This window comes from Idiotropiscis lumnitzeri, chromosome 3 (assembly GCF_059441095.1).
Source record: "Idiotropiscis lumnitzeri isolate Australia: NSW breed Sydney's pygmy pipehorse chromosome 3, RoL_Ilum_1.0, whole genome shotgun sequence".
NCBI lineage: Eukaryota > Metazoa > Chordata > Actinopteri > Syngnathiformes > Syngnathidae > Idiotropiscis > Idiotropiscis lumnitzeri.
Window position 1 is genome coordinate 30,020,811 of NC_142393.1, and position 20,749 is coordinate 30,041,559.

Sequence of the window (20,749 nt, forward strand, 5' to 3'; positions counted from 1 at the left end):
ATCAAGCGACGATGAATATTAAGAGAAACATTTCTATGAATATGAAGAGAAACATTTCTATATGTGTATTTCACTTGAAAAGAAATCCACTGGAGTAACATATGACCTGGGTTCGTTTTATGGAATTTGTGCTTCAGTGGAAACCTTTCGAGGGCAATCAGACCGAAATTGCACAAACTTTTGTGCAAGCACACAATGCGACATCCAAATCGATGGTGACAAACAACATGGCAGCTTCGCTGTCCATTCCAAATGATGCTGGTTTTCATCCTTTTTGCTATGCAAGATTCATTGACAAGCAGCACTTTTTTCCAACAGCCAAAGAATACTTGTAGTAGTGTCACCAATACATGTATGTTTTTTTTAATGACCTTAAGCAATTAAATAATTTTAATCGTGGAAAGATTTTTCAGACGTGGATTGTGAGAGAGTTTCACCCCGTTAGAGACATTCATATGTACAGCAAGTTAATTGTGTAAATACTAAACAAAATGTGTTTTTACAATACATTATGTGTCCCTTATTACATGATATAGTTTTTTTCTTTTTTAAATAATAATAAAATGAGAATTGTTGAGTACAACGTGTGTTCAGTGTTTAGGATAATCAAAAAATATACATTAAAAAAATAAATCTGCAAATTTACAGATGACTCAACGTGTGATTAGATGAAAAATGTAGTTGCACTGTGTTAAATTTTAGGGACTAGATGCCACCATTTAGGAGTTGTCTAGAGCCCTGCAACTGATAATTTTGCGCAAGAGCCCGTATGTAGCCTGTTTTTGATGTCTACCTCCTCCAGCACATCTGATTCAAATAATCCTGATCGTTATCAGGCACCTGCCAAGCTTGTTGATGAGCTGATCATTCGTGACTTGATCGAGGCTAGCGAGGACCAGACTTGCTTTAGCAGAACAGTACTTGTTAATGTTCAACATTTGCTCAAGTAAAAAAAAAAAGAGTATGTCCTTTAGAAGATTCTTTGGGGGCATTTTTCAATATAGCTAAATCAGTTCTACATAGATGCAAACTGCATTTCGTTGCTCTTGACTTGTGTTGCGTGCAATAATAATAAAGTTGAATTCTATTCTACTATATAAATATATATATATATATATATATATATATACATACATACATGTATATATTTGTATGCATTGCGTACATGTATGCATGTACTGAATGTGTATATATATTTATCTCTATATATATTGTCTATATCTCTATATATGTTATTAAGCATATATGTTGTTTATAAACATGAATTTTCTATAACCGTAATGAGCAATCGACGCAAGAGCACCCCCACCCCCCTCCCTTGCGCGTGCACGAGCGTGCAGGTAACGTGACCAAAAGTAGGAGGCCCACTAGAAAGTGCTCGCGACCCCTTTTGGGCACGGACGGAGCAGGCGCGCGCACACACACACACACACACATATCGGCCGCACGGTCACGCACGCGAGCAAGTCGTCCACCCTTCCTCACTCGACCCGGCTTCTCTTCTCGCAAGTTCATCGTCCCGCTTGGCTCACAACTGTTCTCAGCACAGGTGGTGTCCGTGATGGCGCCACTCACGCGCCTCGCTTTCCGGCCGTTAGTTTCGTCCCTGGTGCTTGTGGTCTTGCTTCCGGTGTCCGCACAAGAGGCCCCGAGCGGCAGCGGCGTCGGTGGCGGCGTGAACGGCTTCAGCCTGCACCCGCCGTACTTCAACCTGGCGGAGGGCACCAAGATTACTGCCACTGCCACCTGTGGGGAAGACGAGGCTGGAAAGAGCGTGCCCGACCTCTACTGCAAGTTGGTCGGCGGACCAGTGTCTGGAGACCCGGGGCAGACCATACAGGTGAGCCCGCCCGAACCGAACAGACGATGCGACTCCCGTGTGCTGGCGCCCAACACAAGTCAAACGTTTTACGCCACGAAATCAACTTTCATCTTGTTGTAGCGCCTACAGCTGAGAAATTATTTTGTACTGCTTTATATTGCTATACATACAGGTGAAGGTGGCTCAAGTACTATTTAAGCCCCTATCACACTGAGGGGCGAACATTTCCGACTGTTGGCGCAAAACAAAAAAAAAAAAAATGCGCGTTCACGTCAAGTTTCGTTCAAAGCCGCAAATGTTTGCCAAACGTTTGGCGGACGTTCGCCTGCACTTTTCTTCTCTTCTTTTGAACTCATCCGTGGCAAAACCCTCGGATTTCTTTTCTTTTTTTTCAAGTAATTCGGGTACCTCAATTAAAAAAAATGTGCAAGGATTTTTTTCTGCACTAGCTGTGGTCAACTGTGTTGGGCATGTTGCTCCCCAAATATAATATATTACATATTACTCGTGACTTGCATGTGAAAGTAATTTAAAATGTTTCTTTTCATTATGACTGTATCTGCAGACTAATATGTTACTCAAGTTTAAGTTACCTTTAATTTACTTTAGTTTTTTTTAATAATACAGAGATTGATTTATTTAATATTGATTTTGACACTTTTAAAGGAAAATGCAAAATTTGCTACCATACTTCATCTGTATCGCTTCTCCTCACAAGGGTTGCGCTGCTGGAGCCTATCCCAGCTGTCTTCGGGCAGTAGGCGGGGGACACCCTAAACTGGTTGCCAGCCAATTGCAGGGCACACATAGACGAACAACCATCCGCGCTCTTATTCATGCCTAGGGGCAACTTAGAGTGTCCAATCAACCTGCCATGCATGCTTTTGGAATGTGGGCGCAAACTGGAGTACCCAGGGAGAAAACCCATGCAGGCACCGTGAGAACATGTGAACTCCACACAGGAAGGCCGGAGACGGAATCGAACCTTGTACCTTGTAATGTGAGGCCGACATGCTAACCAGTTGTCCACTGTGCCGCCTAAAGTAAACTTGGAGGCTGATTTGACACCCTCACAATATTGTCGTTCTCTTGATCATCTGGCTCGAGTATGTATGGTCCAATGAACATAATTCCAACAAGCTCCTCTTCGTCCAACTCTTCAAATACTTGGATCCCCTCAGATGCGTTTGAGATTTTGCTTTGTAAGTCGATTTTTGACTGGCTTAATACACTTTCCATGTTGAGCTCTGCCATAGTTGTCTTGGAATGCCGTCAAAATTCCGGGTTTGTCGCTCGGCAGAATCTCATTTTGGGAAAACAATTATTTGGTCAAATATACCAAATAAAAAAAGTTTTTTTTCATGCTTGTTATACATATATTATGTGTAATTACCTAACTTGTGACAAAAAAAGATTTAATTTAGAATTTTCTGAACTTACTTCACACTAGGTCCTTAAATATTTTTCGACTCTATGGTGGGTTTTCACTGGCGTCGATCAACATTTGGATCAATAAGATTTATTTATTTTATTTATTTATATTTTTTTAAATATAAATATTGGAACCGATATTTTGTCCGGTAAATAATCCCAGACTGGAAACTATAATGAAGTTCTCAACATTACACACAGATTCTAGTGATAGATGACATATAGTTGGTCAAAGAAAACAGACAGATCGATAGATAGATAAGTTCTGTGTAATAATGGCAAAAAATTGTATTGATAATATCTGAAATGACTTTACTACAGGGCGGCACGGTGGCCGACTGGTTAGCACGATGGCCTCACAGTGAGAGACAGCATTGGGTGCGTGGGATATCTCCGGGTACTCCGGTTTCCTCCCACATTCCAAAAACATGCATGGCAGGCCGATTGAACACTCTAAATTGCCCCTAGGTATGAGTGTGAGTGCGGATGGTTGTTCGTCTCTGTGTGCCCTGCAATTGGCTGGCAACCAGTTCAGGGTGTCCCCTGCTGACTGCCCGAAGATCGCTGGGATAGGCTCCAGCACCCCCGTGACCCTAGTGAGGAGAAGCGGTACAGAAGATGGATGGATGGACTTTACTACAGTTGTTTATTCTTTAATAATAAAAAAAAAAATCTAAATAATTTGAAGTTCCGTTCGTTCTCATTCTCTTTACTACATGGAAACTAAGGTTCGAGGTGACTTGAACAACAAAAAAATGGAGCACTTCAGAGTCTGTTTTTTTTCGATTGGAGTTGCCGTATCATGACGTCATCAGCAAAAGGACATCATCAGTTTCGAGTAAGACAATTCACATTTTGATTCCTAACAGCCAATCAGAAAGACCACTGTATTTACATGTTCCAATTAATGGCACAAAATTAATAGCATATCTAAAAAGCACAATTTAAAAATTAAAACCAGTTGGACGATATAATCATTATTAAGAGAAAACGTGTCCATCCATCCATTATCTGAGCTGCAAACTCCACACAGGAAGGCTGAACAAGGAATCAAACCCTGCACCTCTGTACTGTGAGGCCCTCGTGAAGACAAGCGACTCCGAAATTAAATGGATGGATATTTCCATCCATTATCTGTACCGCGTGTCCTCACCAGGGTCACGGGGGTGCTGGAGCCTATTCCAGCTATCTTAAGGCAATAGGCGGTGGTACACCCTGAACTGGTAGCCAGCCGATCGCAGGGCACACAGAGACAAACAACCATCCTTGCTCACACTCATACTTTTGATTTTAATCTGAATACGCAATTATTTGATAGAATTTTTGAGTAAGATATTTGAATCCAAAAATATTTGATAGCGTCAACGCTATTTTTTTCTATATTTATTTAGCCAGACTTGACAAGTCATCTTGTGTTTAGTTTTAAATCTGCATTTTAACACAGTCTGCCTTTTTTTGGATGGAACGTAAGAAAGAAAAAAATAATTAAGATAATTTGCACCACACGGAATGACAACGACAACGAATCAAGATCACTTACAGTGCGGTGTTTCTTTCGGCGACCGTATTAATATTTTGGCCTTTTTGGTTTGGAGAAGATGTTGCCTGCTGACATCCACATGCTCCCATCACAGCGCAAGCAGCACAGCGCGAAATGCCAGTAACCTCCAGCTGCTGGAACAGCAACTTGACATGACTTGGAGGGAGGTCAATAATTGACGAGGCCTGAAAGAAAGCAGGGAACTAAATCAGACAAGTTGACGAGACAACGAGGAACACCGGGATACGACACAAAGGGTAGGGGCGAGTTGATTGGCAAGGGGCCGCGATGACAATCACAAGCGAACAAAATTACCTAACGAAACAAACATAGACAAAAGAACATGAGGAAAAAATGAAACTAAATAGTAAATCAAAATCAACCTGGACTGATCATCACGGAATTTTTTAAATTTCAACTAAAAGAAAGGAGAAATAAAAAGCAGAAATTCTTGATGTTCGGTCCCAGTGGTCCTTCTACTTTCAACCCTGTTGACCTGGGCCTCCTGGCGTCTTATCTAAAGCCAACAGTCTCAAACTTGCGTTTTGAATTGGCCAGTGATTTTAAATTGGACCGGCAGATGAGTGCTGTTGTTCGATCCAGCTTCTTGCATCCTAGGCAGCTGGCTAAGGTAAATCCCGTTCTTTTTCAGCAGCACTTAGAAACAGTAATCCAAGCCTTTTTTACATCTCGGCTAAATGATTGTAATGCACTTTATTTTGGAGTCAGCCAGTCCTCCCTCAAGCATCTTCAGTTGCTCCATAATGTTGCTGCTCGCCTCCTAACCGCAACTCGGACAAGGGTGCAAATAACCCCAATTCTGGCCTCTCTAAACTAGCTCTCAGTGCATTTTACAATTCATTTTAAGATACTGTATTCTCAAGACCATAAGGCACATTCTCGGGTGCTGTTCCTGTATTTAACACATACATACGGCTCAGTTTATTATTGGGCGCAAGCATGGTAAAACTTGGTTTGTTCGCCCAAAACATACGGTAGCATGCATGCACGCTAAAACATACGCAAGAATGTTTTTAAAAAGGCTGTGAGAGCAAAATTGAGTTTGGTTATACTTTATTATTTAACAAGCCAGGTTCCCTCCCGTCATTGTTAGTCAGTCATGTTGCCATGCAGCTCCTCAGAAATGATGACAGCTTTTGCAAAAGCTCGAACGACAGTGCAAGCAGACAGGTTGGCCCATATTTCCACAATCCATCCGCAAAGTGTGGTGTAGTTCACCCGGCGCTGCCTCCCAGTCTTAGTAAAGCTGTGTTCGCCAGCTGTCATCCCATATAAGACCCCTTCAACACACCGGTTAGCAGAGATGAGCATGTTACCCGATATTTAATAATGAGGTGAACTTGCACTTCCAAAGTAGCTTCTATTCACCAAAGCAGACACCATAAACACTGGTATTATTGGCATGTTGCTTGCTTGGAGAGAAAAAAGATTTGGAGACAGCTTTGGATTCGAGGACAAGGATTCAAAGACAATAAGCAACTAGCATCGTTTTAAATTCAAAGATTAGAGAGACATCTGCAAGTTTTGTTTCAAGATAGTTCTGCTAACCTAAGCTAGTTGGTTAGCTTGACCGTTTGGCTCCCCATTGGTCACTCGCTGGTCAAGTACTTGAAATCATTTCTGCATTTCTTTGAGAATAAAAGCAAATAAGACACCACAAACACAGTAATCTTGAGACTATACAGTTTAAAACACTCGTCATTCGTTATTTAAACTTAGACATTATTGCCTACAGTCTAACATTGAATCAAATCACTCACTCAACTTATCATATTGCCCGATAAATAAATAAAACATACATGTTTGAAATGAAAGCTTACCCGTTCTATATTTTGTAACATCGCACGTGCCAACCGGTAGGAAAGGTTATGCCGACATCATCATTTCGGGCCGAAAGACGTGTCCAAAGTCATATTTTGTACATCTTGCATAGTGTCACATGTCCTACGTTGTCTTTCGATTGGTTCTTCGGCATTAACCAATAGAAAGACAGTGCCACCTACCTATGAAAAGATTGGATGTGGCGCGTACATGCATATAATAAATAGGGAGGAAATACTGGAAAGCATTTCAACTTATGCAGCATTTGCTAATTGCAACGCCAGTAGCTCACAAGTGTCAAACTCCAGTCCTCGAGGGCCGCTTTCCTGCATGTTTTAAACAAATCTGTTCCCTTAAATTCTTTTCGGAGAATAGACAATCGATACTGTCCTCCCCCCACCATCCAAGAACACTTCCATGGTCTCTTTTTTTTTTTTTTGCCTTTACATGACTTTGACAGCTGCTTGTCTTGCCTCCCCGATGGACCTGCACCGATGGTCATACTCTTGATATTGGGTTGGTGCGCGGCAGAGTTAGATTTGCGTTCTGTGAATCGCCCTCTCCCCTCTGCTGTCAATAAAGTAATGACCATTTAAACCGCAGCCTTTGCAAAATAGCATTTCCTCAAATCACGATTATATTGCAAATGCAATTAACCATTCAGCCTTAGTTAACATGCTGAGAACTTGTGCATTGATGCTTTTGTTCGCTTATCAGCATGTTGATGACTTGCACTTTATAGCTTGTTGGCACCGTCTTGGTGGGTTAGCAAGTTAATGATTGGCTTCTTAGCTTGTTAGCATGTTGTTTAATAACATCTTAGCATCATAGCTTGTCATCGTTGTTGACTTGTTAGTGCGTTAACATGTAGGTGACTTGACATAGTGGATGTATTTAGCGTGTAGAAAAGTGAAGGCTTCAACTCGGTCTTGATGGATTAATGATGAAGGCCGACGAGCTTCCCACCTCCTCCCCACATTCCTCCTGGCGACTGACCCGTGTCGGCCATTTGAAGCGTGTTTGTCCGTGCTCTGGCGAGATTATCCCAACTGGAGCTCCACCTCCTCTGCTGGTTCTGTTGTCCCCTGGAAGCAGAATTGCAGCCAAGTTAGGTGGTGGATCTGTCGGGAGGGGGAGGGGGTGGCTAATTGTTGACTGTGCTGCCCCTGCAGGAGATTTGAAGAAGGGATGTAGCTCATGAGCTCAATCGGAGCATTTCACAGGAGCTTCACGCCACTTTGCTGGACACGACACACATATTGCAGCAACTCTTTCTCCACACAGCTGCAGCTGTAACAAACTGTCGTACATAAACTCGATCATCGAACGCTATGAATAAAAGAATGTGTTTTGCCATGAGCTTGACATTTTTTCAGGAATCCTGTGGGATTCCCACGGTATCTGAGTCTTTAATTACTGGATTGGTACATAAAGAAAAAAATAAATGTTCAAATTTCATATTATTGAGATTATCCAATAGTTAAAAATAATAATAATAAAAAAAAAAACTGATGCGACAAATGTGTAACCATTTTAATGCAGCGCACCTCCAAAAAATGTGAATTCTGAATGGGAGCAGGAGGGGAGTGGGAGTTTTTTTCACCAGCGGGACGGGACAGGATTTGATTTAATTTTTCCACTATGGTTCAGGACTGGGGCGGGATAGGATTTTATTCTGTAGGAGAGGGATGGGACGGTAGTTTGAATCCACTCCAGCATCACCCTCCATGTTCAACCTTGGACTGCGCCAATGTTTACCGCTTTACTATTGAGGCAAGACTGCTCTGAAATGACTTTATCGTTGTCTGCAGTGAGTGCGGTGAAGCTTGCTGTGGTTTTGTGTCTTCCTGGATCTATAAGGACAGGTCTTCTTTAATTTAGGTCCTCTGTTTGGCAAATTCTGCTGTCAATTGGCCTGTGGTAACCAAGGAGTGCTCCTCTGGGCTACCTGCTACAGGGTATTCTTATTAACATCAGGTGTCACCGGTATCTGGATGTTCTTAGACTATTTTGTGCTCTTGGAGTTGCTCATTTTGCATCAGATAATCTCCAGTTAGTAATGCTAGTAGTGCCCAAGATATAAACGAAAATGTCAAGAAAATATGAATGTAAATAAAATATGAAAGAAAAGTTTGAGAAAATTTGCATATACTCTCTCGCCCCACGTCACCCGAAGACTCCCACCAATTTGTTGTTTCTTGATTGTCATTAGCTGTCTTTAGCGACCATTCAATGGCAAACATGAAAGGAGTTGTTGGTTGGCCTGAGTTGTTCATGCAGCGCGAGTGTGAAAAGTCTACATAGTTGGCTGATATTTGAATTTTCAATATTTATACCTTGAAATTTCAAGTATCGATATCAATACGATCATGATTTATCGGCCAGTCCTAGAGGGATGGTTCTTGCCACCATAACCCAAACCTGGAAAAGTGGAAGAAAATGGATGGCTGAATGGATAAAGTTCAGCTTTAGCAAAATGGTGAAATGGTTCAAACTAGCTGAGTTCTAAATTGCTGTGGACGTTCAATCCTAAAGGTCCAAGCAGTCTAAATCTTTCACAAACCGACGCAGTCAAACTTGTTGAAAAATGTTTATATCACATGGGGAGAAAAAAGAAAGAAAAAAAAAATAGGACATCACACTGACACGCTAATGTCTTTTTCCTTACAGGGTCAGTATTGTGACATCTGTCGCCATGGTGACAGCGACCGCGCCCACCCCATCACAAACGCCATTGATGGCACGGAGCGTTGGTGGCAAAGCCCACCGCTGTCGCGCAGTACCGAATTCAACCAAGTCAATGTCACGCTGGACCTTGGGCAGGTACGACGTCCTTTATTTCCCTTCCATGATCGAACAAGAGTGAGGAAAATGTTAAGCCTCAGTTACAGTGAAACAACTTTGAACATAGGTAATCACAGACAGGGACACACACACATCACAATGAAGGAAGCGTTCTTTTCTTTCTCCTTCTCTACTGGCCTCTTCATTTATCGCTGCTTTGTGTGTTTGTGTGTGTGCTTCACTAAAGCCCCCCCTCACCCAAATGAGCATGTAGGAGGAATGTGAGTAAACTTGCCTCAACTTGCACACACAAGAAGGGGTGGAGCTTTAACAGCCTGTGTGCATTAAGCACCTGAAATGGGATGGAGGTGCCGTATGAGGGTGTTGTGTGCACGACAAGCACTATTTGACTCTTTAGCCTTGTGGAAGTGGTGTTCTTTGATGCTCATAGGTTGATTGTATGATATCATGTCGCTCTGAGCAAAGGCCCAGTATATAAGGTATTGTTAAATAAATGTACTGCATGAAAATTAAGGCTGATTAATTGAATTCAAACCTACATCGCTATTCAAATTGCAAAGGTGATGATTTAGGGATGAAAAAAAAGAAAACATGGCCACGCCAATCTCTCTCTCTCTCTCTCTCTCTGTTACTCACTCACTCATTCACTCGTACTTCCCCTTGTGCACTCATGCAGTCACATCCACTCAACTGCTCATCTGGTCACAAAGAACTTTCAAGGCTTCATGCTCCCACTTGCATGCTCTCCATTTTTCACAATGGCATTGGAGAGTTGAAACGGGCTGTTGGGAGGCGAATATTTGCCCTGCAGGCGGAGGGGCAATTTGGCCAAATTTCCCAAGGGAACCTGCATCAAAAGTTGTAGTTTTGGAGAATTACTACAACATATGCAAATAGAGTGAAATCTGTTCTTCACGATGGTTGTGACACGAGATTGATTCAAGTGTAATCGCAACATTGCTTGCCAATTCAACCTTAAGTTGCGTTTCTAATATGTTGTGGGGTGGCATGGTAGCCAAGCTTAGCAATTTAGCACTATTGCTGCAAACCTAGAATTGAGGAACACTCAAATATTACGACTGTTTCTGCACCTGAGCCATGCAAAATGGCACATGGCTTTGAATTTTGTATCTCAGCGTGGGGAAAAATAAGGAAGGAGGAGGACTCGGGAAACATCCATTTATTATGGAAAAGCATTGTTGAATCTGAGTGGTTTGGAAAATCCTTCTGACTTTGACACAATGTAGAGAACTGTATCTTTTTCTGTAAAATGCTCTCACAAGAGGGAAGTCGTCAAGGGTTCAGAAGAAGGATGATCTTTCAAAGCACAAATTCCAGTGAAGTTGGGACGTTGTGTTAAAGGTAACTAAAAATAGAATACAACGATTTGCAAATCCTTTTCAACCAGTATTCCGCTGAAAACACTACCAACACAAGATGTTCAAAATGTTTAATTCTTTTTTTTTTTTATTATTTCATATTATTTCTTTGCTAATATTCTGTCACCATGGTCCATCAATGGAAAGCGTGTCAGTGTGTGTGTTTTGTTGTGCCAGTGGGCGCAACGCCGTGTGCGACGTGTGCGCCCTGCGTGCTGTCCCGGTGGTGGGCGTGCCCATACAAGGATAGGTTGCACCAGCATTGCAATTTTTTGAAAGACAGATTTCATGTACAATAGGAAAGGATGTCATACATTTTGAACGTCTGACGGACCACACGCAAACAATTTTGCCCCATCTTGTCACAGAAGATTCATGTACTTCACGTCATGTTTTCGTCATCAAAGTGCCACGTTTAGCTCGTCATAGCAGTATGGTCATGGTAGCAGTATCATGTTTTGGGGTCGTTTTCCTGGAACTGGGGTCTGAGTGAAGGTGGGGGGAATGATGAACCGTTTCAAATACCATTCATTGTTACCAAAAAACTATGAGGCTTCTGTTGGAAAGAAAAAAAATCCAGGAAAAAAAAAACCTACTAGTGCAGCTGGACTTGATTTTGGTTATTCACCACTTACCCTCTCCTCCGTAAAAGGTGTTTTGGTAGAATGGTAGAAAAAAGGTTTTAAAATTGTCTTTATATATATATATATATATATATATATATATATATATATATATATATATATATATATATATATATATGGCATCCGCTAGTTGAGAACAAACATCTGGGTGGTGATTGCCAACAAAAGGTTCTTGTTCTTACTTCTTTGTTTCAATAAAAATCATATGACAACAGTTCAAAAAGTTGGCACTCAAAAATGCAGATGGACGGTAAAAAGAGCAGCACACATGGGTGCAAGCGACATTGTGGGACGACCAACTACAATGCCAATATATATATATATATATATATATATATATATATATGATTTTTATTGAAACAAAGAAGTAAGAACAAGAACCTTTTGTTGGCAATCACCACCCAGATGTTTGTTCTCAACTAGCGGATGCCATTTCACACACGCATTGTGCTAGCTTTGCACTTCCTGTCATTGAATCACTTTGAAGGTCAAACTTGTTGGTGCCACACAACGTCATGCTGTGTGTGTTTGTGCGTGCGTGTGTGTATTATAGATCATAACTAACATCAAATGAGTATAACAGAACAACTTTATTTGATCATCATTTGTAAAAACTTTAGGTTGCATCCCACAAGCCATACAAAGATCACAAAATGTCCCCGTGAGTCTCCTTCTGAGTTAAATGTTCTCTTTTCATGTGCGTGCACGTTTTCCTGTCTTTCTTTCGTAACATTTAGTGGGCATGAAAATGTACTTGAGGGGATGAGTTGAGAGCGGAGCAACACATTTGACCTTAATAGGACTTGTGTGCGCGTGCTTGCATGCTCCAACGGATGCCAATGTACTCCAGGGGGAAAAAAATGAAAGATGGATAAAGGAAGTAAAATGCAAATTAAGTAGGTGTGTCTTTTTTGTTTGTTATCTTAGCATACTTAAATTGTCTCTCATTTGTTACACTTCTTATGGAAAAACGCTGCTCTTTGTGCGAGACAAGGCATATTACATAATCAGAAATGTTCCTTTTTATATCTATGGCAGCTGCCTATAGTGGCAGGCAGCTATTGGATGGCAAGCAATAAACCTGCTTATTCAACCATTCATCCATAAGAATAAGTCATAAATGTATCAGCTTTGTGTTCATTAATCAAGACCATATTTCGAGATTAGTAAGATCTTTAGTGATGAAAATGAGTTAAGTTCATTAGTTCAGTATTCATGATATTTTTGTTTGATTGTTAACTGTGAGATTTTTAAAAATATACACAGATATACATATACATGTAGACATACATACATACATATATATCCATCCATCCATTATCTGTACCGCTTGTCCTCACAAAACACGTGGGGGGTGCTGGAGTCCATCACAGCTGTTTGTAGTAACGTAGTAATTTCAAGCAAGCTGTAATTCCTCTGGTGCATTGAGATATTGCCTTGCAAGTATACCAATTTGGTAAGCTGGTTTCACTGTTGTGCCATTATCCAATTTCCCTGAATTCCTGATGGGCGTAGCGAATGTGCGCAGAACCAATAGTGCAGTAATACGCTATGAAATAGGTACAGAAAGAGCATTGAAGGCTAGACAAGTGGTCACCCGCTTTTTGAAGCCGAGAGATACATCTTGGCTACTGATTGATAAAACATTTGATAGAGAAAATGCAGGAAACAAACCCCGACCTCAGCATTGTGTGTGTTGTTGGCAGCGCACGACCAACTCCAATCACGAAGAAGCAGCTAAACCAACGAAGAAGCAGCTAACCCAACAAAGAAGCAGCCGCTAAACCATCGAAGAAGAAGTGTGAGCGCGGAACGAGAAAGTGTCGTAACTTCGTTCAAATAAATGACTGGTCGACTTCGTACACCTCTTGCAACAAGATAATTTTGGGCTTACAAACCCGATTAAACTCCTTCAGAGGGATACGTGGTCAATAAGTGAGGGAGTTCTCCGACTTCGACATGTTATCGCCCGACCCTCAGCATCACACTCAAGTCACAATCTGGCAATTAAAAAAAGAATGGGCTTTGGCATTAATGAGGCAGATAAAAATATAATGTGGTCCCAAGAAGGTTGGTCAATGGTAATTTTTGCACTGCAAGAGAGTATTAGTTCACTTCACTTACATTGTATGAACATTGAATAAAAGTGAATGCAAAGATCAACGATACTGCTTTGGTGTAGCGTCTTTTGCAGATAAGCATTTACGGTGCACAGCTGAAGGAGCAACTTTGGTCACTACAATGTACATAAAAACTGTTCATTGTCTTTATAATTCTAAATAAGTTATTAATAATGAAGATTGACTGTCATGAAATATGCGTTTTTGAAACATTTTTCCGCTATATTGACCAGACCTATCAAGCACATATTGTCATGATCGTGTGCACAGAATTTCGAACCCCAAAGCAAAGCCAAACACAATTTTGAGCAAATATAGAACTTTATTGAAACAAGAGAGCACGTGAAGGTGAGCAAGGAATAACTGCAAAGCAACCAAAACAATAACGACATCAGCATAAGGCTGATGCGTATACAAAACCAATTTACTTATGTGAGACTAACTTATGTGGCAGACAACAGAAGCACATGATTGCCTAAGAAACCAGGCAAGCAGCAACAATATTCTGGCGACTAACTTCCACTACTCCAGCACGCAGCCTATTCACCAGGCCCAGGGACTCGAAAAACACAAGTTAGTCACTGAACATGATATGTTTAAAAGGCGTTTAATTAATCTTTACATTGACTGGCGTCTTGATATCCAGTACTTTTCACTGAAAAGTTTTCAGTCAGATCAACTAGCCCTATTATGTGCTATTATTAATCATTAATATTCTACTTTTACGTGACAACACTGATGTCGTAATTATTTTTCACAATAATTAGATAAACATAAATATGAAACACTTTCTTTTTTTTTTAATAAAGCTCTGCTTGTGCTCACAGTTTTAAATGATAATGAACTATTTTGGAACAGGCCTGCAACCGTAGCAGTGTTACGTTACGTGTTTCATACCTTATGGGGAAAAAAGGCATAGACGGTCAGCACAATGGTCAAGATCCTGCCTCTCTGTGATGTGCATAATGCGCTGTTTCCTTAGAGGAGAGCTGTCTTTTTCTTCTTCCAGTTGGTGCAGACAGAGTTGTGAATTCCCTAATTCACATTTGTATTGTCTGCACTAAACACTGTGATTTGATCAAATAATGAACCTGCTCTATGCAAGCTACAATCCCAGCAGCTGACCCATTCTTAATGAAATCAAGCATTTTGTTTGTGAGCCTGCATTTGGGACTGAAATATTGATCAGCAATGGGTAGCATCTTCTTGTTGCGCTTATTTAATGCATCAGTCTGGATGGAGAATGGGATTGATAACTTTATCTGATTGTAAGCGTCTTGAGAACATCACCCCATTGCCTACTCTGCCTTTCTTCTGCCTAGAGACTTTTTTTCCTTTTTTTTTAAGAATTAAATCTGGGATCATCTTTTGATTGTACCTGCAAAGTCCCCATTGTAGTAGCTGAGGTTGTGTTTGACTGTGTAGTAAACATCCGCTGCAGTAACCTAAAAGAGAGAAGAGGATCTCACCTGCCTCACTTATGACATGAAAGTCAAGAATTGATGGAATGATCATTGACACTGAGTTAATCCAGTGTATCAACTTTTTGGCATTGAATACATAATTTAACATTTTTAGTCTGGGGAATGTTAATAGGCTATGCACTTAAAAATAATATTTGTTTTCTTCACATTATGTATATATTTTTGGGAGCTGTTGCTCCAGTTGATTAATCCTTACATGGTCATATATAAAATGTATATGTGCTTATGCTACTGTATATTAAAGACCTAGTGTGAAGTAAGTTTAGAAAATGACAAATTAAATATTTTTGTGTAGGTGTAAGGTATTTAAGGTATGTATACACACTTGCTGTTCTATTCTCTTAACACCAGCACGCTCATTCTCTTCAGCTCCTTGCATGCGCACTCCGCACACATACATCACAGCCGTCAGTCACACACAAAGCTGTCACAAAACACGCAACAGACCACATGCTTTTCAAAATGGAGAACCATTACGTATTTCAGTGTGCATCCCCCTCTTCGACGCACAATCATCTTTGCCGCCATATTGGCCAGAATTATTGCTATTGTACAATACAGTTGTAGCCGGGTTTCAAAGACGGTAGTTTTTTTGTTTTTTTTTTACAGTAGGCATGAAAATGAATGCATTTACGCACATGGATGATATTGTTTGAACCCCTCTTTAAATTAAAGAAAAAGGGTAATGAAAGTGAAAAATAATAATAATAGAAATAATAAATACACATTTAATGAAAATTAACCGTGGAAAATCAGACATTGCTTTTGAATTATGGTTCAACAGAATTATTTTTAAAAAATAACTCATGAAACAGGCCTGGCCAAAAATGAGAGTACAGTTAATATTTTGTATCACGATCTTTTCAGGCAATTACTGCAATCAAACAATTTTCATAACTTTCATAACTTTTCAATGAGATTTCTGCATTGCGCCGCAAACATGAGTTGTCTCAAGTAGCAGGACAACTCATGTTTGTTTCATTTCATTCTACTTGAAAAAAGTGGACATTTTATGATTGGTAATAATTCAAACACGAAGGTAACACAACCAGACCACCACCAAACAGCCCCCCACCCCCAAATATAGCCAGAAACAGTACGATAACTAGTCACTAAAGTTAGCAAAATAAGCTTACATCTTTCAAAGTTAGCTTATTTCAAGTTAAGTTAGTGTCACCCTATTTTTTGTTGTTTTTTACAGTGAATTCAAACAATATAATTACATTGGAAGTAATATTTAAGTTACTCATTAGTGAAACAGCATTGTGGAAATACAATTTTACTTCAAGTACATAATTGCAAAAGCTAACAATTGAAGTTAATCGTTAGTAAAGCAGCACTCCCAATCTTATTGACACTTGTTGAGTTTTTGTTTGGTCTGCTGGTTGACTTGACACAATAGTGGCAGGGATGGTGTCCTTTTTCACGCCATTGTGTCGTTGTTTGAGCTCCTCGCCAACAATAAAGATGTTGCTCAGTGTTAGCAGTGGGTCACTTCCTGTTCAAACAAACCAATGACAAGTGATAACTCACTTAGCAATCATTCCAAATTGGCCAGGTCTCATATTCAATCAAGCACTTTTGCTCGTTAAGACAGATTAGATCTTTGCTGACGTCAATATACACTCATCAATGTTAGTTTAAAACAGTTTTTCTCAACCCTAATTGAGTCGAGGCACCCACACAACACAGAAAAACAATGCATAAAAAGCGGGAATACAGGTTACTTATGTACCTTCTGTCATCTAGTGGAAGAGTATTTGATTGTTTTTCTTGGTACTGTATGGGTTGATTTAGTTAATCACCAAAGATAGTATTTTATTTGTGAGTAATGCTTAAAAATTTTTTTAATCAAAATAATTTACATTGTATAACTTCCTGCGGCACTCCTGATGATCTCTCACGGCACACGAACTACGAGACCCAAAGATAATAACAACAGTTATTGAACTTTAAAATATTGCTCACTTTCAGCATCAATACCTCAAAATATGGCCAGTGTTGAGAACCTTTAAATAAATCAAATCAAATCACATTTTATTTATACAGCACTTTTCATACATAAAAATGCAACTCAAAGTGTTGTGCAATAAAAGCATCCAAACTTCGACATAAAAAGAAGACCCGCCCCCTCCCTCCTAAGATACACACACGCACACACACACACAGACATAACCTGTTAAACTGTGTTTAAAAAAAAAAAGACATGGCAAGGTACACCGAAATTAGATGAGGAAAGATTACCAAAGTGGAGCTCATCCACACTGAAAGAGAGTAAGAGTTCAAGAGTTTATTCATCGCATATCTCTCCTAATCTGTGCTGTGTTTGCGCATGTCCGGTGATTAAAAAAAAAATAAATAAATAAATAAAAACTGTTCACCTAATTGCTAATACTCGCTCTGGCAATTGATTGACACTCTGACAAAGTGCGCACAACTACCGCATACTTTAGTGGATGTGCAATTACACTTTATTCTAGTAGAACTTAAGCGCTGGTTCCACTAAGAAAATAAGTTGGGCGCACCAGTATAACTGGTACAAAAGGAAAATTTACTTTGCAAAATTCAAAGAATAAAACCAATGATCGTAGGCGAGACTAGTCTGTGCTGTGGGCGGAAAAAAATCTGAATCGGAACTAAAATCAAAGATCTAATCAAATCGGGGATTTAGAAACTCGTGTTTGCCCCTAATATATACTGTCAGAATTTATATTTCAGAATTGAGCAAAGTCACATGTTGTAGCAAGCTTCCGCCAAAGCACATATTGGGTCAGTGGTTATCTGGTCTTTGTCTTATCATCTTCGCCTTCGGCCTCCTCCTGGTCTGGAGCGCTTGAGGAATTTGTAGTAGTTGAACATTTTAATGAGGCAATGGCAGCAGGTTCAGCCTGAGTTCATGATTTGCAGGCGGTTATGTTAGTTTTAGAAAAAAAATTCAATTCAAGCTAATTATTTCAATTCTGTCTTCTTTATAGAAATGCGAGTGACTCATTCTCACTAAATAGTTTATCTTCACTTTTAGCAATGTTTTTTCTCCTAACTGAATGTTTACTTTCAGCTTTAGAGAAATGCTATTATTCAGTTTTCCATCGCAACAATGTTTCTATCTAGCAAGAGGTATGTGCTCAAAAATGTTTGTCACGTGATCTGCCGGCTGAATACCTTGTGCTGCTGTCTTGGATAAATGGTTAACTTGCGCCTGAAGTGTCTCTGTTTTGTGGTCCCACACCGAACGAGGCGATGACATACAGTTTTATTTTCACTGAATAGGGACTTTGAAAGTATTTTTTTACTGGAAGGTTTATGATTTATTTTTTGATTATTCATCTATTATTTGCATTCTATCTTAGCAATAAGCTAACATACTTGAATTAGAAGAAACTATGTGGTGATTATGTTGAAGGTTTTGGTGTTTAACTTTACAATTATTTAATATGTACACTTGTTTCATGTGTCAGTTTTACAGTAAACTTCAACTGGGGGTAGAGTTATAATAGTTTGGGATCCTTCATCATAGATTTTTTTTTGAATAAGGAATGTTTATTGAGTGCAAGATTTTGACTGTTTAATAAAGTAAACTGTAGTACTCAAATGACTGTTCAACCTTCCATCTTCTGTAAAGCCGAACAGTAATACCAAAATAAATTTATTTAAAATAAACCCTGAAAGCTCATTTGTGAACTCTTTAACATTAACAAAGACAAAAACAAAGGACAATTCCCATATAATTATAGCTAGTATAAGCCTAGCTTTATAAACATAAAATTTATTTTTCTGTATTTTTTTTTAATGCGTTCTTGTTTTTTTTTTTGTTTTTTTAATTGAGTAACACAAATGCAACGAAACAACTTTGATGGATATGACAAATATTTGGAGTTTCTTTTGTTTATTTTTACTATCCGCAGAATTGCGCACAGACTGCTCAGGCAGGGCACAATAAGGGCTTATTGAGGTACAAGTATGATGATGAAGATGGCGGAAGGTGTGTGGTGATGCTCCTGCTACTTTGGCTTAATCGCTCTTCACAGTGCTTGGTACTATTCTGACTGAGTTTCTGCTGGTTTATGATAAACAATCCTTATTGGATTTTCAACAATATGTCGTAAGTGCAAGTGCATTTGAGCATGGTGGTTATTTCTTTCAGACTTACTGTGTAGGTGGAGAAGTGATTGGAACTGTATGTTTTGATTTTGTGATCACATGAGCTTGCGTTTGATGTCAATAAATCCGAACTATTGTTCAGAATGCTTTTAAACTTTCACAGGTTGAAGTGGACAAGAGTAGCAACGTGCAATCGAATTTTAGTTGCGATCTGTCGCCATTTCAGACAACAAATCTGTCAAAGCAAGCAATATAAGCATGCTTGCCTCCCTTCTGTGACGTAGAAAGCTGAGACGAAAAAAATAACGAGCCAAGCTCCAAAATGGTCTGTGCCAATTTGTTGTAAATCTCATCACAAAAAACCCCCCAAAACATTTTAGTGCCTATTATCTAAGTACCAATGTTAACATCAATCAACTGTCCCTTTAAAACTCATCTTGAAACTCATTTTTATTCTTTGGCTTTTGACTCAGCATCAGACTTGGTTTTGGCGTAGTATTGTATTGTTTTGACTTATTTTTGACCCATGTACAGCACATTATATACAGTTATGGTTGTCTTAAAGTGATCTATAAATACAGTTGAGTTGAGTTGAGCAGATGTTGTGAGAAAGACTGGTAAAAGTAGAAGCACCAATGGAACTCTAGTACTTTAGTAAAAATAAGATTATTTTTGTACGGTTAATTATTTTTAAAATCAACCAAAAAAACATACACACAAAATAGTTAAGACTCTTTCATACTGAGAAGAAAAAACTAACCTTACATGTCACACGCCGTCCAAGATTAAGTTTTGGCTCGGTTTTTACATCAAAACACGTTCTTATATCTTTGCTGACGTTGTGAAGTAAATACCAAAATACTGTTGTGTGACTGTTAACAGGCAACTTAACGTGTGCCTTTTTCTGATTGAATGTAGATGGTGAATGTCTTGCTTCTCCAAATATTTTGTCGTTGTCTTTAATGCTCCCAGGGTAAAGGTGATGATATAGCCTTTTACTTCTTTGTTTTTGCACCCAATTGTGCACTTCAAGCTTTTTCCAAAATAAATTTGCATCCAGCAAAGGAATGTGCTCACGTGTTTTCCACTGAGCACCAATGTCTTTCCATGCGTCTTGAGATTCATGACACCAAAAAGCCAAAACAAAACACTTCATGAATAGTACTCGCTGAGCAGAAATCTCACAGGGTTGAGGATTTGTGTGACTTTCAGCGTAGTCTACCAATATTTGGTATTGTTGTACCACCCCAGTGGTGTTACACTTTGTCATTTCCACTGTGAGAATTAGGTAACATTGCTATTTGTGCTCCAGCTCTTTTTGCTCTGGATAATGTGGTGGTGTACCTAATAATGTGGCCTACAAGCATTCGTAATTTTGGGGAAAAGTCCCAACAACACAACATCAGCCCAGAATGAAAGTTGCAGGTGTGACTCCTCCTTCTGTTATCGCTTCCTCTTTGGCGCTGAGAAGAAGCAGCAGAATCTCTTTCGGTGACTTGGAATGTTCTTATCTCCATTCCTTTTGATGCTCCTGCTGCTCCTCCTCCGCTTTTCCCAACACCAACTCAATGGCGTCTCCTT

At 39.6% G+C, this 20,749-nt stretch overlaps 1 protein-coding gene across 9 annotated transcripts in view; it reads left to right on the forward strand.

Moving 5' to 3' along the window:
* The first annotated feature begins 1,441 nt into the window (after positions 1–1,441).
* Positions 1,442–20,749, forward strand: part of lama5 (laminin, alpha 5) — a 97,111-nt gene continuing 77,803 nt past the window's right edge. For all 9 annotated transcript variants that reach the window (XM_088290006.1, XM_088290010.1, XM_088290009.1 and 6 more), the window contains exons 1-2: positions 1,442–1,840; positions 9,306–9,458. In XM_088290006.1, coding sequence (XP_088146132.1) covers positions 1,562–1,840; positions 9,306–9,458 — 432 coding nt within the window. In that variant the 5' untranslated portion in view covers positions 1,442–1,561. The remainder of the gene's footprint in view (positions 1,841–9,305; positions 9,459–20,749) is intronic.